The sequence below is a fragment of the Physella acuta genome, unplaced genomic scaffold (genome assembly GCF_028476545.2).
Source record: "Physella acuta isolate Inbredline_101_S28 unplaced genomic scaffold, ASM2847654v3 ptg002157l, whole genome shotgun sequence".
Lineage (NCBI taxonomy): Eukaryota > Metazoa > Mollusca > Gastropoda > Physidae > Physella > Physella acuta.
Window position 1 is genome coordinate 30,534 of NW_026733658.1, and position 26,281 is coordinate 56,814.

Below are 26,281 nucleotides of genomic sequence, written 5' to 3' on the forward strand. Positions count from 1 at the left end.
ATATGCTAATATGTCGAGTTTGATGACGTGATGTAACACATTTTGACAAAAACATCCACCACCCTTAAAAAATAACTTCGATTTTGAAAACGTTGAACTTACAACAGATTTTTGAACAACCTGACTTTCAAGCTGAATGATGACCGACATACAATCAGACAACCAGAGCTGACACGGTGAGTATGCCAGTAATACACTCGCAACGTGTTTGGTACGAAATTAAACACCAGAACATGAACATCTATAAATATTTTAATTACAAATATTTAATATAAGGATTCAACACAAATCCGTACTCTAAATGAATCCATAAGGTATAACTTCCGTGAAATAAAGATTCACACAAATATTCATATTCATATATATTCCTCATTATTTTGACAAAACACAATCGCACTACGTAATACAATTACTGATGTCCCGTCAATACACACCTATTCGTCCATTATAACAAGGTGGGACATCTTTGACGTCATAGTAAGGGAATGGACATCTTGACTGATGACAGTCAACTTGCCTGATGACAGTCAAACAACTTGACTAATAACAGTCAAACAACTTGACTGATGACAGTCAAACAACTTGACAATCAAACAACTTGACTGATGACAGTCAAACAACTTGACTGATGACAGTCAAACAACTTGACAATCAAACAACTTGACTGATGACAGTCAAACAACTTGACTGATGACAGTCAAACAACTTGACTGATGACAGTCAAACAACTTGACTGATGACAGTCAAACAACTTGACTGATGACAGTCAAACAACTTGACTGATGACAGTCAAACAACTTGACTGATGACAGTCAAACAGCTTGACAGTCAAACAACTTGACAGTCAAACAACTTGACTGATGACAGTCAAACAACTTGACAGTCAAACAACTTGACAGTCAAAAAACTTGACAGTCAAACAATTTGACTGATGACAGTCAAACAACTTGACAGTCAAACAACTTGACAGTCAAACAACTTGACAGTCAAACAACTTGACAGTCAAACAACTTGACTGATGACAGTCAAACAACTTGACAATCAAACAACTTGACTGATGACAGTCAAACAACTTGACTGATGACAGTCAAACAACTTGACTGATGACAGTCAAACGACTTGACTGATGACAGTCAAACAACTTGACTTATGACAGACTTTCAAAAAATTTGACTGATGACAGTCAAACAACTTGACTGATGACAGTCAAACAACTTGACTGATGACAGTCAAACAACTTGACTGATGACAGTCAAACAACTTGACTGATGACAGTCAAACAACTTGACAATCAAACAACGTTACTTATGACAGTCAAACAACTTGACTAATGACAGACTGTAACCTCCTGTAGTACCCTGCATCAAACTCCAGGAGTCCCAGAGCCTGATCACGTGACGTGTTGAACAACTTCTCCTCCAGACAGCCGATGACCAGCCGGTCAGTGTGGAGATAAAATTTGTTGGCGAACAGATGCTTGGAATGTTCTAGAAGTGGCAGATCACCTGGATTAATAGAAAAATTAAAATGGTTATCTCAAACTAGAATGGGGTTTCCTATGAGGGTCAGTCACCTGGATAATTGGTGACAAAAAGGTTTTAAAAGCTTGATATAAAACTTACCTTGAAAGTATATCTCGCTTGTCAACAATTTTTAAAACATCAAGGAGAGTAGAAATGAAAACAGGTGAATACAGGTGAGGATAAGATAGTTGAGGAGAGGTAAGGACAAGTCAGGACTAGATAGGTGAAGACAGGACAGGTGAAGACAGGTGAAGACAGGACAGGTGAGCAGATGCGTAGCGAGGGGGGCGGGGGGGGGGGGGGGGGTGCGGACCGCACCGGGTGACACCATTTAGTGGGGTGACACCAAGTAAAATATAGAGAGAAAAATTTGAGGGGGGGGGTGCAAATCGAAAGTTTGAGGGGGGGGGGGGTGCAAATAGAAAGTTTGGGTGACACCATTAAGTGCTGCACCGGGTGACACCAGACCTCGCTACGCCACTGCAGGTGAGGACTAGATAGGTGAGGACAGGACAGGTGAGGACAGGACATGTGAGAACAAGACTCACCCGTAGTAAGAACACAGACTCTCCTGACAAACCGCCAGGCACATCTTGCTGTGTTGCTGTACCAGATCTTGTAGCGGCTGATGTAGGACCGGGTCTCTGGATCACCTGTGGGCAGGTGATAATCCCAGTAGTCAGGGGATAATCTCAGTAATCAGGGAATAATCTCAGTAATCAGGCGATTTTTTAAAAATATTTAGGTAATAATCCCAAGGGTCAGGCGATAATCTCAGTGGTAAGGCGATAATCTTAGGTTACCAATGAACCAATTTACCACTGAATCAATTTACCATTGAACCATGTTACCACTAAACCAAGTTACCAACTAAAATACCACTGAACCAAGTTACCATTGAACCAAGTTATCACAGAATCAACTTACCCATCAAGTTACAAACTAAAATACCACTGAACCAAATTACTATTGAACCATATTACCACTGAACTAAGTTACCATTGAACCATGTTACCACCGAACCAAGTTACCACTGAACCATGTTACCACTGAACCATGTTACCACTGAACCAAGCTACCACTGAACCAACCTACCATTGAAAGTTCCCCTAATGCCCAGCTGGGGGTTGAAGTTGAGTGTAGCAAAGAACGTCTCGTCCGGCAGGTCCGTGTGTCTGGTCCAGTTGAGCAGGTCTCGGGCTGTCTCGTTGTGGAGGATATAGTCAACAAAATGTCTGGTGAGGGGAGATAAATCTGTGGTTTATTCAAAGGGAAGCAACTCATGTTATTTTCTAATTATTGGTTTTTCAATGTATTTTAGCAAAGTGCTACTGTTTCTTAAAGTATTCACTAGATCAGGGGTCGGCAACCTTTTGAGACGGAAGAGCCAAATGTTACTATTTCAAAATTTCCCAGTTTTTAAAGAGCCACTAACATTTGTTTTTCAATATTTGGTATTTGATCACGATTAGGTACATACATTGTAAATGTTATTTTTAAAAAATACCATTTAATATGAAATAATATGTATTCATATAAAAACATACATGTTTTGGCAGAATATTAACCTTAGTAATCAAATAATATAAGTATATGACTATCGAAATCAACTTTAGAAGATGTTAACTTTTTCTTTTTCTTTCTTGACGGATGACAAATTCCGGCTGTTTTGGTTTGATTCCCGTGTATCGGTCGCGTCTGTCCTTTGGTTCTCACTAGACTTATCTTCCACCTCACTGAATGCAGGGTAAACTCTACCGTAGGAAGCTAATAACCAAAAAAAAAACTACGTCACTCAGGTCAAATTAATTATTACTGACAGATAGGGAAATGCAGTGGCAAGCATTGAATTCTTGCCACGGAGCGGGTCGCAGCACGGCTACTGTCAGCTGTCCGTACACTTTCTACTGCACCTATTCTCACTGTTATCTGATGAGTGTTTTAATCCTGTTTAAAGTTGAGTTTCTTTACAGTATAATATTCGCTGCGAGTTTTGAAAATGAAATAATGTAACTTTTAATATTTGTGCAAGGAGCTGAAGAGCCGCATCTTGACATCAAAAGAGCCGCATGCGGCTCGCGAGCCGCAGGTTGCCGACCCCTGCACTAGATCTATATGTGTGTATCAGAATGTTTCATAAAGTGTGTACTAGATCTATATGTTTGTATCTGACTGTTTCATTAAGTATGTACTAAATCTATATGTTTCTATCAGAATGTTTCATAAAGTATTCACTAGATCTATATGTTTGCATCACAAAAAATGATCAATGAGGCTTAAATTGTAGTGTTATTAAAAATACGCGCATGCGCTGTATCATAGGCCTGGCCGTCGGTAGGAAATCTGAGGCATTATACGAGGTAGATGTTGACCCTACTGGGTAGTACTACTTTTATGTGTGTGTGTGTCTGTGTGTTTGTTTGTGTGTCTGTGTGTTTGTGTGTCTGTGTTTGTGTGTCTGTGTGTTTGTGTGTCTGTGTGTTTGTTTGCGTGTCTGTGTGTTTGTTTGTGTGTCTGTGTGTTTGTGTGTCTGTGTGTTTGTGTGTCTGTGTGTTTGTGTGTCTGTGTCTGTTGCAATAATTATTTTTAACACTTGACTTTTACAGACTAATTGATTTATTTCAAAATGTAATAATTGACAAAACTGTGATAATCAAGTCATGTACACAATGATTAAAGAAACTCATAACTCTGCTCCATCTGAACTTTCTTACACGAAGCATTGATCGTAAAATTAATTATCTTTTTGTTACATACAATAATTGGGTGAAATTTATAACAATGGTCTATGTTGTTTCGTAGTATATGTGTTATATAGCCCCACCTGAACTTACCTGTAAGCGTTTGGTAGTCTAGATGTTACACATTCCCATCTCAGCTTACCTGTTTACAGTTATATGTACCGAGCCCTTGACTGGACGAATACCATGTGGTGGTTTAGTACCCCTCCATCGCTTGGTGAAGTTGCTGGGTAGCAAATGGTATAGTTGTATCATTACAGTATAGACATACTAAACCTATCCAAAATTGTATCATTACAGTATAGACTAAATTAACTTATCTAAAATTGTCTTTAATTGTAAGAATAAAAGTGTTGAAAATGTAGCAAATGTTAGAATTGTTCCTATACATTATTGACATAACTAACCAATGTTACATTGTTGAATAAAGATAATGAAAATATTACTTTCAACATCTAATATAAGCCTGTCTAACTCGGAAAACACTTTACATCAAATGTAATCCTGAACCATTAAAACTAAAACTAACAGAAGATGAAGATAACAATGAAAAAAAAAAATCACAAAACATTCTTTCATCGTTCTTGTTGACATTCCAGAGGGATTTCATGCTCGGTAATTAAGTATTTCATGCTGCTTTTTAAAATATATTTCATTTGTTTTAGTTCACCAAAGATGATCTAGCAGCAGCTGTTTGATTTTAGAGTTTACTCCCCTTATAAGGGTTGCTGTCTCAAGCTAAAGAGAATACTTGCCCGGGGGTCTTAACTCGGGATATTTGCATCAACAATCATACGATCACGTATCAATTATCGTCTCCTAACACTAAACGAGATGCTCACGTGAGAAAACCGCAACATTTGAAAACGTTATATGAGAAGTTTAAGTAGCCTCGGGTAACCTTTATTATTTCCTGTTTCATTGATCTATTGTAACCATTGATCCATTGTGATAGTTACTTTCAAGATCACAAAAAATCTAAAGCTTAACAAATAAAAGATCGACCAACGCCACATTACACGGTACCGAACTGCACAAAAATATCTCACGACATGAATGTTGCCTTACTGTTTCAGCGAGCCCGTGACGTCATTACTCCCATTCAACGCCCGCAGGATCTTGACCAGCTCGTAGTTTGTCCTGAGCGGGAACTCCTGCCCCGTCAGGTTGATGAAGTACCTCCAGCTCCTGAACCTCCACAGCTCCTGCATACACAGCAGCTCCGGCTCCAGCACACTGTACGTCCCCCAGCGCACATCCACTCTTCTGGCCGTCAAGAAAACGTTACTAAAACAACCGGCTATACCAACCATCGCCTCGTAAAACGGACGAGGGGACTTTTTATCAACGTGGATGCAGTAGTAATTCTGCGGTCTATAAATAGCCCGGAGAAGCCTCTCCGCCATTTCGGCGTTTTTGAAAACCAAAATAGAATAAGCAATCGGGAAATTCCGTTCATCTTCTGATAAATGATGGGTTATATAACCTCGAGATTGTATAAAATACGAACAATTTTTCGTGGCCTGTTTGTAAAATTTGTTGCCCAAGTACGAACCTGAAAGTTTACTATTCAAAAGGTTAACTTCGTTAAAATCAAATTGCCTGGAGAAGGCCTCACGACAATCTGCAACACCAACTTTGTACTGAACAGCAACTCCTCCAAGCATTTGTTGGGCTGGTGTTAACCTGTTTTCTAGCAACGCTGAAGTTTCGTTGTTTTTATCTTCACTTTCCTCTCTATTTTTATCCTGAGTTTTCTCTGTGTGTTTATCCTGACCATCCCCTATATTTTTATCTTGACTTTCTCCTATATTTCTGTCCCGACTTTCCCCTGTATTTTTATCCCGACTTTCCCCTGTATTTTCACCCTGACTCTCCCGTCCCGGTCCATTATGACGTTCGTGTCTATTTATATCCTGCCCCTCCATTATTTGACCTATAAGGCACCAATAAACACACCAAAGTACGATGAAGTACACACCCAAGTGGATAACTACTTTACTCATATACTTCATATTCAAAACAAAATGTTAAACACGTTTCTAAAGATGTCCTTCAACTAGCTCCATATTTCGACAGGTGTAAATAAACAGCAGAGACAATTAAACACAACATCATTTCTAGTTGAGCACCAATAGGATTACCACAGTTCAACAAATCTCCAATAAAAATACCACAGTTCAACAAATCACCATTAGAAATACCACAGTTCAACAAATTATCATTAGAAATACCACAGTTCAACAAATTACCATTAGAAACACCAAAGTTCAACAAATCACTATTAGAAATACCACAGTTCAACAAATTACCATTAGAAATACCACAGTTCAACAAATCACTATTAGAAATACCACAGTTCAACAAATTACCATTAGAAATACCACAGTTCAACAAATCACTATTAGAAATACCACAGTTCAACAAATTACCATTAGAAATACCACAGTTCAACAAATCACTATTAGAAATACCACAGTTCAACAAATCACTATTAGAAATACCACAGTTCAACAAATCACTATTAGAAATACCACAGTTCAACAAATTACCATTAGAAATACCAAAGTTCAACAAATCACTATTAGAAATACCACAGTTCAACAGTCTTGCCCCTGAATAACCAACAGTATAGAAGATAAAATGTCATTTATGATAAAAAAAGTATTAAAAAAAAACAACTCGCGAACATTGAAACAACTTTTTGTCCTCGCACATCTGGTTAACCTGCTCAGTTTAGGCCGCGCGTCAACACGGACATGTTAATTAATGGGTAATTAACGATTAACGCATGGATCGAGAAATTGATTATATTTTAATGAGCAAGCATTGGACACACGTGTTAACGAATGTGTCAGCACACTGACAGTGTCGCAAAGGATAACACAGGCCAAATAGGGGAACAGAACACACTTTCCATGTTTGTTAATAATTGCCCACTAAACTAGATATAGTGAGATGCAAATTAAGATAGTATTCAATAAAAACAAACAAAACATATTAGCAAATACATAAAAATATATACATCTTATAATTGTCGTAATATTACTTAATTAAGCAGAAAATAATTATGCAATCTTCTAAGAGAGTGGGTAAGAAGTGACCTAGTAGTACAGAGCTCGACTGCTTCAAGTCAGTAGACTGTCCTGAGTCCCTGATGAGTTCCTAACTAACGCAAGGTGGCCGAGCATAATGCTGACCATACTATTTCTTCATATGCCGAGGTCACAGAAACAGGTGTACTCTACTTCACTTGCCTCATAGACCGTCCGGTTTTTAAAGGGGAACTTTACATCTACGGGGAGGAGTATTAAGAAACTATCATAATTATTTGCTGTATATATCTTTAGTTTGGACGGTTTCGGTTTAAGAGTAAATAAAGAGAAGGGTTATTTCAATTTATGAAAAATAAAAGTAGCCTATAATAAAAGAATAGTTATTTTTAAAATTGAAAATACCTTACATGAATCGTGTATTCAGGGCGAGTTAGTTGAGAGGTTCTGCACCATTTTGTCGAAGGACATTATGGTCTTAGTCTATTTGCGTTATTAATCCCACATTACATTTTTTTGGGTCTAAAACTTCAAATAAATAATATACAGATAACTCTTCTTCGGGGTAATTTCCCTTTAACCGATATCAAGTTTGTTATATATGAGAAAATGTGCTATATATATGGTATTTTTTAAAAAAGATTATTTACTTATAATTTAATAATTTTTCAAAATGTATAAAACAATGTTCGATTCGATTATACAAAGTAATATCAGTTTTAGACATATTTGTATCATGGTAGCTTCACACACACACACTTAGTCCTCTTTGCTCCTTATGGAGCATAGGGCCTCCACCATTTCCTTCCATTTCTTCCTATCCTCGGCTATTAATTTTGACATCTCCCAAGACATCCCTGTTGGCTTCAGTTCTTCAAGAAGACTCCGCCTCCAGGTCTGTCTTGGGCGCCCTCTCTCCCGCTTTCCCTGGGGGTTCCACTCAAGCGCTTGGCGTGTAACATCTGTGTGAGCCTTTCGCAGTGTGTGACCCACCCAGCGCCACTTCCTCCTTCTTATTTGCACACCCATAGGCTCCTGCTTAGCTTTCCTCCATAGTTCCAAGTTCGACACTTTGTCCTGCCATCTCAGTTTCAGTATCTGTCTAAGGCATCTATTCATGAAGGTCTGTATCTTTGCTGTGCTTGCCTTGGAGACTCTCCATGTCTCTGCTCCATACAGCAGAACTGCCTTGACATTAGAGCTAAATATCCTAATTTTTGTGGTAATGGTGATGGCCGAACTTTTCCATATGGGTCGCAGGACTGTGAAAGCGCAGCGGGCTCTATTAACTCTAGCGCGTATGTCCTCCTCTGTGCCTCCCGTTTTGCTGATCTTGCTGCCAAGGTAATCATGGTAGCTATAAATGTCTAAACAAAAATATAGGTAAATATTGTTGAGTTAGGAACGTGACGGACGAAATAAGCCAATAATTATAGAGGATACCCTTTCAAGTAGGATAATGGTCTGTTCTTTCTTTGTGATTGATGCAGTGATAGTTAATGGGGCGCTCTGCTGTTTTCTTTCAGACACTATACACTTAGCTACTGCTGGCGCCATACACTGTACTTTTGAATTTTTTTTTAATTATTGTGTTATCAGAGATTATAATGTTATGTCTAAAAATTTAGAATTAACGTTGAGATAGTTACCTTCCATTTATATATTAAAAACATTAGAAAGTACTGAGAAATAAAACAAAATTGCAAATCATTATTTATTATGCTATTTCACAAAAAATATTTTAAAAAATATTTGTTTTGGCTTTGTCAACACGTTACATTTTGACATTTTATAATGTCATTTTAAAAAGTGGTACGACATTCAATTAAATTGTTTACCCTTATTAGCTTCATAACAATACATAACATTTGAAAAAGGCAACTGGTTTAAAAAGACAACATTACAAGGATTTGAGAATGTGGAACTTAGTGACTTAGTGTTTCTTCAAGACTTTTTTGGGCACTTGAAAGTTTCGGGGATGGCGGACACTGTTAAACGTATATATTTTCTATATAAATTCCATTTCGTTCGGGAGCGGGGGGGGGGGGGGGGGGAAAGGGGGCGGTAGACTTGCTTCGAAGGCGGAGTTAGGAAGAGGTGCCTGGAAGAAACTGGTGAAACTAACAATCTCAGTGGGAAACACACAGATATTATACATCACATGAAATTAAGTACAAGAACAAGGTATTACACGTATTTCTAGTAGTGCCGTGAAAATTAAATTAGTCATACGTATCTAATCAAAGAGGAAACCAAGGTAAGATTAGTATGGATCAAAACACCTGTTTAAGCATATCCAAATCACATACAACAAGTTAATAAAAAAGTCTAGTGACATTTATGCGCAATTTCCTTATGTTATCTAAAAATAGCTCTGACGTATATTGCTGGGGTGCGTTCTAGCTAGAAGAACGATCGGTTTGTAGGTGTTTATGTAATTTTAAAATTTGTGACCGAACGAGAGGATATTTTTGAAAACTTTCTTCGGCAATATTGTTCTAAATTATGGCAGGAATCGATTGGTACATGTTTCAAGTCGCTAAGTGGTCTGGTTGCCGAGATATGGGCCAAAAACTGAGTTTTTTCGAGGTTTTTTGGCTTTTCCGGGAAATACATGAAAGAAACCCGGAATTTTTATGGCCTATGCTCATTCTCGTAACTTGCTTAACTAAATTGCTTTGGAACTAGTCATCGATATTGCTTCGTTGAGGAGGAGATACGACTTAAAGCCCGGACACACATTCATCCATACATTCATTCATCCATCCATTCCCAGAAATGACGAATTAATAAACGCAATTCTCCAGAATGGAAATTGCGCTAAAATAGCAACAAAACCATTTCACTCGTCTACATTTGGCTATCACGTGACTTGTTCTGTGACGAATGTTTGGTTGCTGTAAAACGTGACGTCAAATTGTTCCCGCCCCATGTACTGGTCACGTGTCCGGTTGGACAGCCTCTCCTCCAGACAGCCGATGACCAGACGATCAGCCTCCAGGTAAAACTTGTTGGCGAACAGTTTTTTAGTCTCACCCAGATGGGGCAGGTCGCCTGGGAAAATGAAGGCACATTAATTAAGTTCTTTAGCCGGGCCCAGGTAATACATGTCGTCTAGGAATGGAACAGTGTTTCTTCCAGACTTTATTCTCCGGGGGGGGGGGGGCACTTGAAATTTTCGGGGGGAGGGTGGTAGACTTTCTTTGGAAAGGGGGGGGGGGGCAGACACTGTCAAAAGTATATATTTTCTATATAAATTATATAAATTTCATTTCGTTTGAAGGGGGGGGGGGGCGGTAGAATTTTTTCGGGTTATGCCCCCCCCCCCCCCGAAGAGATGCCTGGAAGAAACTCTAGAATGGAAGAATACACTATAGTTTTTTGCTTAGCTTTGAAAAGTAAGAATGAGTCATGGTTCTTTAGCCTCGCTTTGGGAAGTAAGATTTATTTAGCCTGGTCAAAAGGATGTAAGTCGACTTGGAAAATAGGTATGAATAATATTACAATGCCCGTATAAGAGAAAAGAAGACACAACCAGAGAGAGAGAGAGAGAGAGAGAGAGAGAGAGAGAGAGAGAGAGGTGAATGAATTAATGAATCAACAATCTCTTTAGCCAATTCCTGAAATGATTAACAAAACATACATGTATGACTAGCCAATACACCTCAACAGTAGTAGCCCTAGCTAATTATATTATAATTAATGGATGAATATCACAATGTATTACATGTGCTAGCAAACTGAGACGTACTTAGTGCCGAATCAAGTAAATCAATGAACTCACCGGTCGATAAAATGCAGATAGATCTCTGAAAACGTTTACCAGCACACCTGGATGGGTCGGCCCAAATTTTGTAGCGCGTGAGAAACACCTGCAAATCGTCTGGCTCACCTGATGAACAAGTCACAGCTCGGTTTGACATCAACATTACAGGTAATGTAGAATTGTTGTCACAATTTACAACAGTACATCATGGCTTTTGTCGCTCTATTTATTCAATAAACCCTTTGACAACAAATAAATTAATTAGGTAAATAAAATTCCTATTTTCTACTAAACTATCCACATGGCAGATGAAGCAGAGTTCACATGTTTCTTGACGAAGGGATGGTGTGGTCAGCACTATGCCCAGCCGCCTTTACTTTACCCAAGCTTTCAGGTACCCATCAGAGCTGAGTGGACGCAGTGACGTGATACAGTCACAAGTCCAAACCGAGATCCGAACTCTAGACCTTCAGGCTAGCAGGCAATCGTTCAAATATATTTGGTGAGAGGCTGCAAATCACTGTTCTGGCTTTAGGCGGATACCTCATCACTCTGACTTGTAAATAATCTTTTATAACCCTCCCCCCCCCCCCGATTCCTCTGACTTGTAAATAATCTTGTATACCTCACCCCCCCTGATCCCTCTGACTTGTAAATAATCTTTTATACCCCCCCCCCCCCGATTCCTCTGACTTGTAAATAATCTTTTATGACCCTCCCCCCCCCCCCCGATTCCTCTGACTTGTAAATAATCTTGTATACCTCACCCCCCTGATCCCTCTGACTTGTAAATAATCTTTTATACCCCCCCCCCCCCCCGATTCCTCTGACTTGTAAATAATCTTGTATACCTCACCCCCCCCCCCCTGATCCCTCTGACTTGTAAATAATCTTTTATACCCCACCCCTCGCCCCGACCCCAACTGTTTGTCGTAATTGACCTGTAAACGACCCCTTGATCCCCAACTGGGGGTTGTAGTTGAGGCTAGCGAAAAATGTTTCATCAGGGACTCGTGTCCTCTTGGTCCAGTTGAGGAAAGCCTCGGCCGTCGAGTTGTGCAGAATGTAATCAACAAAATGTCTGACCAGACAAAGATAAAGTCTGTTTAATTTAAACAGGAAAAAATCTCTTCAGACGAATAAAATTAATCTATTCAAAGAAACAACAAAACAAAATCCCATTTCAGACAAAATGAACACATTTACAATTTTTATTACAGACAGGCATGTACGAAAAGGAGATTAATAATTAAAAATAAAATTGACAATGTTTACAACTGAAGAACAATTTACGATAAGGAAAATTTCAACCCTAGATAATAGTAGAAATATCAATATAACTGTTTTTTTTATTACATTTATAAAAAAAATCTGCTATGTTGCTCATGTGTTTCTAATTATAAAACTTACAGCTCCGAGGACATTACAACGAATAACCTTAACAAAACTAGTCTGCGTTAACGGAAGGTGGTCATTAATATGTATCCATCTCAACGGCCTAATTAGTTGATGTCAAGCTTTTAACACTTGTTTTGATTTATTCGTGTCATATTTTTAAACGTGGTTTCAACTCTGTATACATCTGTTATCTACACAACAATGTTTTGTCCGTTTAACAATCAGAAATTCTGTAGGGTAGAATTATTTGCACCACATCTGTATGTTTCAAGCGACTGAACCCTAGTCCCTATTGTCTACTCATCTGACCATTTCTAACACCTGTCTACCTAACTGACCATCTCTAACACCTGTCTACCTAACTGACCATCTCTAACACCTGTCTACCTAACTGACCATCTCTAACACCTGTCTACCTAACTGACCATCTCTAACACCTGTCTAACTGACCATCTCTAACACCTGTCTACCTAACTGACCATCTCTAACACCTGTCTAACTGACCATCTCTAACACCTGTCTACCTAACTGACCATCTCTAACACCTGTCTACCTAACTGACCATCTCTAACACCTGTCTAACTGACCATCTCTAACACCTGTCTACCTAACTTACCATCTCTAACACCTGTCTAACTGACCATCTCTAACACCTGTCTATCTAACCGACCATCTCTAACACCTGTCTATCTAACCGACCATCTCTAACACCTGTCTAACTGACCATCTCTAACACCTGTCTAACTGACCATCTCTAACACCTGTCTACCTAACTTACCATCTCTAACACCTGTCTAACTGACCATCTCTAACACCTGTCTATCTAACCGACCATCTCTAACACCTGTCTAACTGACCATCTCTAACACCTGTCTACCTAACTGACCATCTCTAACACCTGTCTAACTGACCATCTCTAACACCTGTCTACCTAACTGACCATCTCTAACACCTGTCTAACTGACCATCTCTAACACCTATCTACCTAACTGACCATCTCTAACACCTGTCTAACTGACCATCTCTAACACCTGTCTACCTAACTTACCATCTCTAACACCTGTCTACCTAACTGACCATCTCTAACACCTGTCTATCTAACCGACCATCTCTAACACCTGTCTAACTGACTGACCATCTCTAACACCTGTCTAACTGACCATCTCTAACACCTGTCTAACTGACCATCTCTAACACCTGTCTACCTAACTGACCATCTCTAACACCTGTCTACCTAACTGACCATCTCTAACACCTGTCTACCTAACTGACCATCTCTAACACCTGTCTACCTAACTGACCATCTCTAACACCTGTCTATCTAACCGACCATCTCTAACACCTGTCTAACTGACCATCTCTAACACCTGTCTACCTAACTGACCATCTCTAACACCTGTCTACCTAACTGACCATCTCTAACACCTGTCTATCTAACCGACCATCTCTAACACCTGTCTAACTGACCATCTCTAACGCCTGTCTACCTAACTGACCATCTCTAACACCTGTCTACCTAACTGACCATCTCTAACACCTGTCTATCTAACCGACCATCTCTAACACCTGTCTAACTGACCATCTCTAACACCTGTCTAACTGACCATCTCTAACATCTGTCTACCTAACTGACCATCTCTAACACCTGTCTAACTGACCATCTCTAACACCTGTCTACCTAACTGACCATCTCTAACACCTGTCTAACTGACCATCTCTAACGCCTGTCTACCTAACTGACCATCTCTAACACCTGTCTAACTGACCATCTCTAACACCTGTCTACCTAACCGACCATCTCTAACACCTGTCTAACTGACCATCTCTAACACCTGTCTACCTAACTGACCATCTCTAACACCTGTCTACCTAACTGACCATCTCTAACACCTATCTACCTAACTGACCATCTCTAACACCTGTCTAACTAACTGACCATCTCTAACACCTGTCTAACTAACTGACCATCTCTAACACCTGTCTACCTAACTGACCATCTCTAACACCTGTCTACCTAACTGACCATCTCTAACACCTGTCTACCTAACTGACCATCTCTAACACCTGTCTACCTAACTGACCATCTCTAACACCTGTCTAACTGACCATCTCTAACACCTGTCTACCTAACTGACCATCTCTAACACCTGTCTACCTAACTGACCATCTCTAACACCTGTCTAACTGACCATCTCTAACACCTGTCTACCTAACTGACCATCTCTAACACCTGTCTACCTAACTGACCATCTCTAACACCTGTCTAACTGACCATCTCTAACACCTGTCTACCTAACTGACCATCTCTAACACCTGTCTAACTGACCATCTCTAACACCTGTCTACCTAACCGACCATCTCTAACACCTGTCTAACTGACCATCTCTAACACCTGTCTACCTAACTAACCATCTCTAACACCTGTCTAACTGACCATCTCTAACACCTGTCTAACTGACCATCTCTAACACTTGTCTACCTAACTGACCATCTCTAACACCTGTCTACCTAACTAACCATCTCTAACATGTCTACCTAACTGACCATCTCTAACACCTGTCTAACTGACCATCTCTAACACCTGTCTACCTAACTGACCATCTCTAACACCTGTCTAACTGACCATCTCTAACACCTGTCTACCTAACTGACCATCTCTAACACCTGTCTAACTGACCATCTCTAACATCTGTCTATCTAACTGACCATCTCTAACACCTGTCTACCTAACTGACCATCTCTAACACCTGTCTAACTGACAATCTCTAGCACCTGTCTACCTAACTCACCATCTCTAACACCTGTCTAACTGACCATCTCTAACACCTGTCTATCTAACTGACCATCTCTAACACCTGTCTATCTAACTGACCATCTCTAACACCTGTCTATCTAACTGACCATCTCTAACACCTGTCTATCTAACTGACCATCTCTAACACCTGTCTACCTAACTGACCATCTCTAACACCTGTCTAACTGACCATCTCTAACACCTGTCTACCTAACTCACCATCTCTAACACCTGTCTAACTGACCATCTCTAACACCTGTCTAACTGACCATCTCTAACACCTGTCTATCTAACTGACCATCTCTAACACCTGTCTATCTAACTGACCATCTCTAACACCTGTCTATCTAACTGACCATCTCTAACACCTGTCTATCTAACTGACCATCTCTAACACCTGTCTATCTAACTGACCATCTCTAACACCTGTCTATCTAACTGACCATCTCTAACACCTGTCTACCTAACTGACCATCTCTAACACCTGTCTACCTAACTGACCATCTCTAACACATGTCTAACTGACCATCTCTAACACCTGTCTACCTAACCGACCATCTCTAACACCTGTCTAACTGACAACCTCTAACACCTGTCTACCTAACTGACCATCTCTAACACCTGTCTAACCGACCATCTCTAACACCTGTCTATCTAACTGACCATCTCTAACACCTGTCTACCTAAATGACCATCTCTAACACCTGTCTACCTAACTGACCATCTCTAACACCTGTCTACCTAACTGACCATCTCTAACACATGTCTAACCGACCATCTCTAACACCTGTCTACCTAACTGACCATCTCTAACACCTGTCTACCTAACTGACCATCTCTAACACCTGTCTACCTAACTGACTATCTCTAACACCTGTCTAACTAACTGACCATCTCTAACACCTGTCTAACTGACCATCTCTAACACCTGTCTATCTAACTGACCATCTCTAACACCTGTCTACCTAACTGACCATCTCTAACACCTGTCTACCTAACTGACCATCTCTAACACCTGTCTAACTGACCATCTCTAACACCTGTCTACCTAACTGACCATCTCTAACACCTGTCTAACTGACCATCTCTAACATCTGTCTATCTAACTGACCATCTCTAACACCTGTCTACCTAACTGACCATCTCTAACACCTGTCTACCTAACTGACCATCTCTAACACCTGTCTAACTGACCATCTCTAACACCTGTCTACCTAACTGACCATCTCTAACACCTGTCTACCTAAATGACCATCTCTAACACATGTCTAACTGACAACCTCTAACACCTGTCTACCTAACTGACCATCTCTAACACCTGTCTACCTAACTGACCATCTCTAACACCTGTCTAACTGACCATCTCTAACACCTGTCTACCTAACTGACCATCTCTAACACCTGTCTACCTAACTGACCATCTCTAACACCTGTCTACCTAACTTACCATCTCTAACACCTGTCTACCTAACTGACCATCTCTAACACCTGTCTACCTAACTGACCATCTCTAACACCTGTCTAACTGACCATCTCTAACACCTGTCTATCTAACTGACCATCTCTAACACCTGTCTACCTAACTGACCATCTCTAACACCTGTCTACCTAACTGACCATCTCTAACACCTGTCTACCTAACTGACCATCTCTAACACCTGTCTACCTAACTGACCATCTCTAACACCTGTCTAACTGATCATCTCTAACACCTGTCTAACTGACCATCTCTAACACCTGTCTAACTGACCATCTCTAACACCTGTCTACCTAACTGACCATCTCTAACACCTGTCTAACTGACCATCTCTAACACCTGTCTAACTGACCATCTCTAACACCTGTCTACCTAACTGACCATCTCTAACACCTGTCTACCTAACTGACCATCTCTAACACCTGTCTAACTGACCATCTCTAACACCTGTCTACCTAACTGACCATCTCTAACACCTGTCCAACTGACCATCTCTAACACCTGTCTACCTAACTGACCATCTCTAACACCTGTCTAACTGACCATCTCTAACACCTGTCTACCTAACTGACCATCTCTAACACCTGTCTAACTGACCATCTCTAACACATGTCTACCTAACTGACCATCTCTAACACACCTTAAAATGTAGAAAACATCTTTTAAAAATGTAAATTCGCAAAACACTGACACCAATTATGAAAGTACACTGTCTTGTTGACACGTATCCACATGTGAAATACGTCAACTTTCAACGCGTGTTATGGTTCAGCGTTTAAAGATTAACGGATTAGTCCAACAGCTTAATCGGGATTAAAGGAGCTGAGTAATGATTTTATAGAAGATCGTGAGTGTTGTTGACTTAACAACAACCTAAGAAATAATATAAGCACGTTTATTGTTTCTGGTTGGCTTATTTTAACACCCGGCAACATTCCTTTCAATTTATTTTAGATAGATTTCCTTTTTATTTTTTATGAAAATATAATCGTCAATTTTTTAAACTATAAAGAGCATTATATTTATATATTTGGGTACAGTGAAATCTTCATTATCCGTTCTGTAGGGCCTATGTTAACTTAAGTCATTCTAATTTACTTACTTTGTAAAGCAAGTTAGATTAGTTCTAGTCTTCACCAAGTACTAAACAACGTTGGATCGGTATGACGTATTTCATCATTTTTTCAATATAAACTTTCGACATGTTCTTGTGACATGCCAACCAAATCTAAAACAATCGACACTAACCCGGACAGACTGTTCCTAGAAAAACACCGAGTACTGAGTTTTTATTTAGCAGATGACAAAGAAGAGCTAGGCCTAACCATACATTAAATGGCAGTAATTTATCGGTAGAAAATTTGGAATTAATGTGAAAGAGGGTCGCGTGCGCTAGAGTGGCTCCAATTATTTAAAAAGTACGCAGATATTATATATATATATATATATATATATATATATATATATATATATATATATATATATATATATATATATATATATATATATATATATATATATATATATATATATATATAGCGGTTATTACTGAAGTGTTAAAAAGGCGATCATCTAAACATTATACAACACTAGGAGCGCAGGTTCCCTAAAGCCGATTAACATAATCTGATCAATATCGACTGTTTAAAGTTTGTTGTTGCAATGATTAAATATATACCATAGTAAACCTAATACATGTGTATATGTAGTAGTCGTTTTAAAACTGTCATATTACTTGTAAACAGGAGAGGTTTAAAGATTACTCGTTTCTGTAATGATACAGATAAATACAGATGTCTCAAAAACTACTTGTTTGTATTGAAATACAGATAAATAAAGATAGTTCCAAAACGTCATGTTAGTATTAAATTACAGGTAAATAGAGATGGCTCCAATACTATCTGTTTGTAATAAATTATAGGTAAACAAAGATGGCTCCAAAACTTCATGTTAGTATTAAATTACAGGTAAATAAAAATGGCTGGAAAACTGTTTGAATACAGATAAAATACAGATAAAAACTAAAACTACTAATTTGTATTAAAATACAGGGAAAACAACTACCTGTTTATATTAAAATACAGGGAAAAACTGATGTCTCTAAAGCTACATGTTTATATTAAAATACAGGTAAAACAGATGTCTCTAAAACTACCTGTTTGCAGCGATGTGGACTGAACCTTTAACTGCACGAATCCCCAGGGGTGGAGCCAAATTTCCCCATCTTTCAACATTGGCGCTGAAAATCAAATCAGTTATTTAATTGTGAATCTATAAAAAAATCAATTAAACAAACAAGAAGCTAAAGATAATAATCTTATGGAAGGTAAAATGTATAGTGGTGATCAGAAAAAGTGTAAGTATGGCGTAATTATATAATACGAGCCGACCCGCGACCCGCGACGAATTATACGCCGCTATTTAGTTGTTTTATTTTCTTCTTTTCAGTAACTCATTATTTGAATGCTGCCCCCCCCCCCCCTGTGAAAGCAGCCTCCTCTTAGTTACCTACCCTAAGTTTAAAATCGTTTCAAACTAAATTATATGCCCCTAATAGCTGTCACTAAACCCGGCTCTACGATTGTAAACATTTAGCGTGAACCACAGCTCACCAGACCATGTAGGGGTGGGGGTGGTAGCGATATGCCTATAGAGTATAGAGGAAGAGAGGGGGCTGGTAGGAGGCGCGCTTACAGCTTGGTGTTTTCTAGGGTCTCCAAGAATAGAATTATATATATAGATGTATAAAAGGAAGGACGCCATTCATACAAAGAGCATACTGATAGATACAATTTATTTATTAGCTTATTCGGCTATTTATGACTTACATGAGCATTTTCAGTTGTATTTCATGACTGTCATAATTTGGATTAATCTGGTGCTGAATAATTATTTTCTTGTAGTATAAGTGTATAACAAAGGTAGTAATACTCGTAAAGTATACAAGACAAAAACGATTGGGTAATATTTTAAAATGCAAAAAGAAAGGGCTGTAAAAATATCTACGTAAGCAATACACAACTGTAGATCACGTGATGCAATATTCGTGTCAAAGTCTCCACTGAATATTGTACCATACTTTTATTGAATGATTCAAGGCTTAAACTCTTCTTTTACATCTCTGTTGGCAACAGCTTTACACTTAGAAATTAAAATTCGTCGCATGTTATGTATTCAAAGAGCAAAAAAAAAAACAGTCATCGATTCGTTTAGCGGTTAGCGGAAAACCTAATTTTGAGATTATGCACACAATATTTGACAGTGTTCACCCACTCTGTGATAAATAGAAAGTTCTAGAACGTAGCCTTGGAACACCAACTACCATTTCGGCCTACTAGCATCGATAGTAAATTATACTCTCTCGTAAATCAAAAAACAAGTATGTACTATTAAAAAACGCAGTTAATTGGAATTCTATCATCCAAAGAAATTACTATTTAATTTACCCTTCCACTTAAGCACCTGCTGTTAAATTGTCCCTCTAAATAAGCCTACCGTCCCTCCCCTAAAGCACCTTAACAATTAATCATCCGTTCCCTTAAAACACCTTTACTTAAATTGTCCCTCCTCTAAAGCACCTACCGTTTAATCGTCCATTCCCCTAAATCACCTGCCGTTTAATCGTCCATTCCCCTAAATCACCTACCGTTCAATCGTCCAATCCCCTAAATTACCTACCGTTCAATCGTCCATTCCCCTAAATTACCTACCGTTCAATCGTCCATTCCCCTAAATCACCTACCGTTCAATCGTCCATTCCCCTAAATCACCTACCGTTTAATCGTCCATTCCCCTAAATCACCTACCGTTCAATCGTCCATTCCCCTAAATCACCTACCGTTTAATCGTCCATTCCCCTAAATCACCTACCGTTTAATCGTCCATTCCCCTAAAGCACCTACCGTTCAATCGTCTATTCCCCTTATTCACCTACCGTTCAATCGTCCATTCCCTTAATTCATCTACCGTTCAATCGTCCATTCCCCTAAGGCCTAAATCACCTACCGTTCAATCGTCCATTCCCCTAAATCACCTACCGTTCAATCGTCCATTCCCCTAAAGCACCTAACGTTCAATCATCCATTCCCCTAAATCACCTACCGTTCAATCGTCCATTCCCCTAAAGCACCTAACGTTCAATCGTCCATTCCCCTAAATCACCTACCGTTCAATCGTCCATTCCCCTAAAGCACCTAACGTTCAATCATCCATTCCCCTAAATCACCTACCGTTTAATCGTCCATTCCCCTAAATCACCTACCGTTTAATCGTCCATTCCCCTAAATCACCTGCCGTTTAATCGTCCATTCCCCTAAATCACCTACCGTTCAATCGTCCAATCCCCTAAATTACCTACCGTTCAATCGTCCATTCCCCTAAATTACCTACCGTTCAATCGTCCATTCCCCTAAATCACCTACCGTTCAATCGTCCATTCCCCTAAATCACCTACCGTTTAATCGTCCATTCCCCTAAATCACCTACCGTTCAATCGTCCATTCCCCTAAATCACCTACCGTTTAATCGTCCATTCCCCTAAATCACCTACCGTTTAATCGTCCATTCCCCTAAAGCACCTACCGTTCAATCGTCTATTCCCCTTATTCACCTACCGTTCAATCGTCCATTCCCTTAATTCATCTACCGTTCAATCGTCCATTCCCCTAAGGCCTAAATCACCTACCGTTCAATCGTCCATTCCCCTAAATCACCTACCGTTCAATCGTCCATTCCCCTAAAGCACCTAACGTTCAATCATCCATTCCCCTAAATCACCTACCGTTCAATCGTCCATTCCCCTAAAGCACCTAACGTTCAATCGTCCATTCCCCTAAATCACCTACCGTTCAATCGTCCATTCCCCTAAAGCACCTAACGTTCAATCATCCATTCCCCTAAATCACCTACCGTTTAATCGTCCATTCCCCTAAATCACCTACCGTTTAATCGTCCATTCCCCTAAAGCACCTAACGTTCAATCGTCTATTCCCCTTATTCACCTACCGTTCAATCGTCCATTCCCTTAATTCATCTACCGTTCAATCGTCCATTCCCCTAAGGCCTAAATCACCTACCGTTCAATCGTCCATTCCCCTAAATCACCTACCGTTCAATCGTCCATTCCCCTAAAGCACCTAACGTTCAATCATCCATTCCCCTAAATCACCTACCGTTCAATCGTCCATTCCCCTAAAGCACCTAACGTTCAATCGTCCATTCCCCTAAATCACCTACCGTTCAATCGTCCATTCCCCTAAAGCACCTAACGTTCAATCATCCATTACCCTAAATCACCTACCGTTTAATCGTCCATTCCCCTAAATCACCTACCGTTTAATCGTCCATTCCCCTAAAGCACCTAACGTTCAATCGTCTATTCCCCTTATTCACCTACCGTTCAATCGTCCATTCCCTTAATTCATCTACCGTTCAACCGTCCATTCCCCTAAGGCCTAAATCACCTACCGTTCAATCGTCCATTCCCCTAAAGCACCTACCGTTCAATCGTCCATTCCCCTAAAGCACCTACCGTTCAATCGTCCATTCCCCTAAAGCACCTACCGTTTAATTGTCCCATGTATGCTGTTCGCCCCCTTAAACGCCCGCAGGATCTTGACCAGCTCGTAGTTTGTCCTGAGCGGGAACTCCTGCCCCGTCAGGTTGATGAAGTACCTCCAGCTCCTGAACCTCCACAGCTCCTGCATACACAGCAGCTCCGGCTCCAGCACACTGTACGTCCCCCAGCGCACATCCACTCTTCTGGCCGTCAAGAAAACGTTACTAAAACAACCGGCTATGGAGGAGATAGCCTTATAGAATTCCGTCCCAGACTTTTTATCTACGTGTATACAGTAAACGTTTTGTGGTCTATAAATAGCACGAAGAAGTCGCTCCACCATTTCGGCGTCCTTGAATACTAAAACAGAAAACGCGATGGGAAAATCCTCTTCGTCTTTTGTTAACGTAGAGTTTATATAACCACGTGTCTGAATAAAACGTGGGCAGTTTTTTGTTGCGCTGATGTAATACTCGTTAGTTATCCCCCCTTTTATTGTTTTAGTTATCTCCCTTGCTGCTAGTGTTGTTTTGATATCTCCTGCGAAGATCGCCGAACAGTTTATTTCTGGAACTCGGCGCTGCTCGGCTACCTTAACTACCAAATCCACATCTTGTTTGTTTCGCCATAGACCGGAAACAACCTTAAACGTCACGTGGTTCCATATTTGACCTTGAAATACCATCCCAAACAGCACAAAGCACAACAAAAAGATAAATCCTGAACACAATTGTCTGTTGACAAGGTCTAAACTTGTGCACATTTTATTATATAATCATGCCACACACAGGGCATGTGATTTATCTGCGCATAGAAATGTTATGTCCAGAAATAACCGCAATGTAATCTTGTGTGACAATTAAGAACTGCCTATAGTTACATTTATAAGAATATAAAACTACGCACAAAATAATTCATATTTTAAAAACTCGAAAACACTGCAATAAACATACAGCTGCACACAAAATAAACCATATTTTAAAAACTTGAAAAAGAAATCACAATCGAGAAAATTCACACCGTTACATTAATAGCTACGCATGAAATAACCAGCATTTAAAAAACTGAAACATCAAATACAATATATCAACACAACAAAGCCCCGCTTTAGCCTCTGTGTAAAGCGTATTGTAGATTTACAGTGTACTGTGTAGCAGATAATGTTATCGAACCGTTAAGTCAAAGTTTTCTATTCTTTTGTTAAGACAACACTCTTGCTTGTTGTGTTAAGCTACATAAATATGTCTGAAACAGAGTAAACATGTACTGAAATTTATCATTTATTAAAATAATAGAAACCTATAGAGACATAAAATAGAAACAATAAAAGAAAATCACAAAAGGTTCCACACGGAATATCATCGACAGATAAAGCCAAACCATTTCTAAAAGTGAGCGGTTAGTATTTAAGAAAAAAAAAGTTAAACTGCTTGAACCTAATTAAAATCTAATTGATAGAAAATACGGGTGTCACGATTTGTATGAACTGGCTTTAAATAAACGTAAGGGTTGCGAATCGATACGGTCCTCCGAACCTAACTGAAAACCGCGGTGAACAGTTTAAATTAGCGCGAACTAAATCCTTACTTTACAAAATTGATTGCGACATGCATTAATTTTAATTAAAACAAGTCAGCAGTTACATAAATGATTGAGATGTATAGAGATATGTATTAGGTTTAAAGATCATAGATGATATTAATTCTTCAAAACTATGTTAACCGAATTTTTTAAATTAATAAAACAAAGGTGCAAAACAAGTGTAAGAAATAAAGCTTTATAAAAACAAAAAGCCAAAAAAACTTACATGTACAAAAGTGTGTGGAGTGAAACTGAGCAGCACTAATATCTTGACTCCCATAATGAACCATAATTCACTGTCTATGTACTGACTATAGAAAGTGATTATTGCTAGTCGGACGGTTTACAATATGAAAAAATCAAAGTTCAGTGCGCCATATGCTGCAAACAAATTTTTGTGGCGATATATTTTTTAAGTTATAAATTATTTAATGCTAATCAATATATACTGTATTAGAAACATGTTGTATTTCATCTGGTTACAAACTTTAGGTGGTGACACACAAACATGGCTCAATAAATGGGTAACACACAAGCCAGTCACGACTAATTGGTGAAACACGAGGGAGTCACAATGTGGTGACACATGAAGGTGTCACGACTATGTGTTGACACACGAGACAGTGACAACTATGTGGTAACACACAAGGGAGTCACGACTATGTGGTGACATGTGAGGGAGTTCGAGTAGTAATACACGAGGCTTGTACCATCTACGTGGCGATAGCTAAGTCTGTCACCATCAATATCTTTTCGATATTTTGACTAATCATTTTTAATCTGTACATCTTTACAACGGGCAGTTAAACACCAAGTGGGGTAGTTTATCATAGCCATTAAGCTCTAATTGTCCTCAATCGACAAGCCATTAAAATATATATTCTGTATAAGACTTCCCCTATCACTTATGTGTTGGTGTGAATCCTAGCTGTGTCTTGTCGTAAACTCCATTATTACGAGTAAAGCTTTGTTCTCGCTCCTGGCTTGTAGTTGTTTTAAATTTAAGGATTCAATCAATACATCGCCGCCTTATATGCTGTGTTTCTTCCAGACTTTTTTCTCCGGGGGGGGGGGGTGTCACTTGAAATTTTCGGGGGGGGGGGGGGGCGTTAGACTTTCTTAAGGGGGGGGGGGGGGCGGACACTGTTAAAAGTATATATTTTCTATATAAATTATATAAATTTCATTTCGTTCGGGGGGGGGGGGGGCGGTAGAATTTTTTCGGGGGGGGGGGGGGGGAATCCTAATCGCAATGTAATGTTTACAATAGCACCACTAGAACCCGCCGTCGTTGTCGTTGTACCAAACATCAGCCATTAGCCATTAGACAACACGGCGAGCTTAGGATCTGCTGTTGTCAGGAGTGGACTGGCCGCTGGTTTATCGGGAAAAATCCTTACGGGCCCATTGAAAATATTCCGATGGGCCCCTAGAAAATGTTTATCGTTCTTGTTCTAATTATAGACATACATTGTGATATAATTTTTAAAGAGATTATTGGTTTTGTTTGTAGGCTTGGGCTTTGACTGTGAAAAATGCACGATGCCATTTTCCATCTGGAGTTGGGGGGGGGGGGGTTAACTTTCCCTGGCCTCTTGTACACAACCAGTCCATCCATGGCTTAATGTTTTAGCACAGGCTTGCCAATACAATATTTGCTTAATGTGAGTAAAATGTTTTAAATTATAATTTAGTTAAGATAATTATCAAAACGAAACACAGTTATTTCTATTATACGTTAAATCTCTTTAGGCTTAAAACAAAAATAAAAAACAACAAATTAGGAGAAAATTGATAAAATAAATTATCATTATGAAAAAAAAAACACAACTAATTGTAAATACATGTGCATAAGCATCTATTTCTGTCATAAAGCTCTGTATTTAAACAAATACAACAAGTGTATAATTTAAAGCATTACAACATCGGTACTCAACAAAATTAACAAGACTTAATGTAAAGTCAATAATTACAGATAACTGAATGTATAAAGCAGAGTAGTTTTATCGAAGGTTGTTCCCCTTGATCTGGCAAGAATATAACTTTGGATCAGAATGTGGTTTTTTTATATCCAGAATCGACTTTTGTGGACGCGTGTGAACTGGGGGGGGGGGGGTCGGGTCCATGTGTACGTCCACATGTTAAATTTAACATAGAAGTGCTTACAATTAACAAAAAAAACATTAAAAAAAACAACAACATCGCATCAGGTAAATAAAGCACTGGGGTGGTCTATAACATGAAATACGTCACGATGTTTTAATGATTTTTGCTCCCTCTCCAAAGTCACTAATCTTCACCTAAAACCAGGACCCAGCACCTAAAATAACGTCACGCCTCAGTCTACCACATCTCTCTAAAATGTAGCTTAAAAAACAGAACTCCACATAC

At 39.3% G+C, this 26,281-nt stretch overlaps 3 protein-coding genes across 3 annotated transcripts; all 3 read right to left on the minus strand.

Moving 5' to 3' along the window:
• Positions 1 to 1,289: 1,289 nt before the first annotated feature.
• Positions 1,290 to 6,965, minus strand: LOC131932389 (beta-1,3-galactosyl-O-glycosyl-glycoprotein beta-1,6-N-acetylglucosaminyltransferase-like). Its single transcript, XM_059289315.1, has 5 exons — positions 5,333 to 6,965; positions 4,407 to 4,490; positions 2,619 to 2,758; positions 2,072 to 2,176; positions 1,290 to 1,505 (listed from the first exon to the last, which is right to left on the minus strand). The coding sequence occupies exons 1-5, from the start codon at positions 6,277 to 6,279 to the stop codon at positions 1,315 to 1,317; spliced, it is 1,467 nt and encodes a 488-aa protein (XP_059145298.1). The 5' UTR covers positions 6,280 to 6,965; the 3' UTR covers positions 1,290 to 1,314.
• Positions 6,320 to 7,184, minus strand: LOC131932388 (uncharacterized protein in mobD 3'region-like). Its single transcript, XM_059289314.1, has 2 exons — positions 7,178 to 7,184; positions 6,320 to 6,879 (listed from the first exon to the last, which is right to left on the minus strand). Exons 1-2 carry the CDS (start codon positions 7,182 to 7,184, stop codon positions 6,320 to 6,322), a joined length of 567 nt encoding a protein of 188 aa, XP_059145297.1.
• A 2,214-nt stretch (positions 7,185 to 9,398) lies between these two features.
• On the minus strand, positions 9,399 to 23,059 carry LOC131932391 (beta-1,3-galactosyl-O-glycosyl-glycoprotein beta-1,6-N-acetylglucosaminyltransferase-like). Its single transcript, XM_059289320.1, has 5 exons — positions 22,315 to 23,059; positions 18,908 to 18,991; positions 12,025 to 12,164; positions 11,102 to 11,209; positions 9,399 to 10,371 (listed from the first exon to the last, which is right to left on the minus strand). Exons 1-5 carry the CDS (start codon positions 22,992 to 22,994, stop codon positions 10,181 to 10,183), a joined length of 1,203 nt encoding a protein of 400 aa, XP_059145303.1. The 5' UTR covers positions 22,995 to 23,059; the 3' UTR covers positions 9,399 to 10,180.
• Between the last annotated feature and the right edge of the window lie 3,222 nt (positions 23,060 to 26,281).

Bases quoted from the DNA above. Each gene is read 5' to 3' on its own strand.
- LOC131932389 (XM_059289315.1), bottom strand. From the start codon at position 6,279: ATGAAGTATATGAGTAAAGTAGTTATCCACTTGGGTGTGTACTTCATC. The intron at 4,491-5,332 runs GTAAGGCAACAT...TTTGCTACCCAG, and splicing joins GTCACGGGCTCGCTGAAACA to CAACTTCACCAAGCGATGGA. The intron at 2,177-2,618 runs GTAGGTTGGTTC...ACCTGCCCACAG, and splicing joins CATTAGGGGAACTTTCAATG to GTGATCCAGAGACCCGGTCC.
- LOC131932391 (XM_059289320.1), bottom strand. From the start codon at position 22,994: ATGGTATTTCAAGGTCAAATATGGAACCACGTGACGTTTAAGGTTGTT. The intron at 12,165-18,907 runs GTAGTTTTAGAG...TTGTCTGGTCAG, and splicing joins GTCCACATCGCTGCAAACAG to ACATTTTGTTGATTACATTC. The intron at 10,372-11,101 runs GTGAGTTCATTG...TCATTTTCCCAG, and splicing joins TATCTGCATTTTATCGACCG to GCGACCTGCCCCATCTGGGT.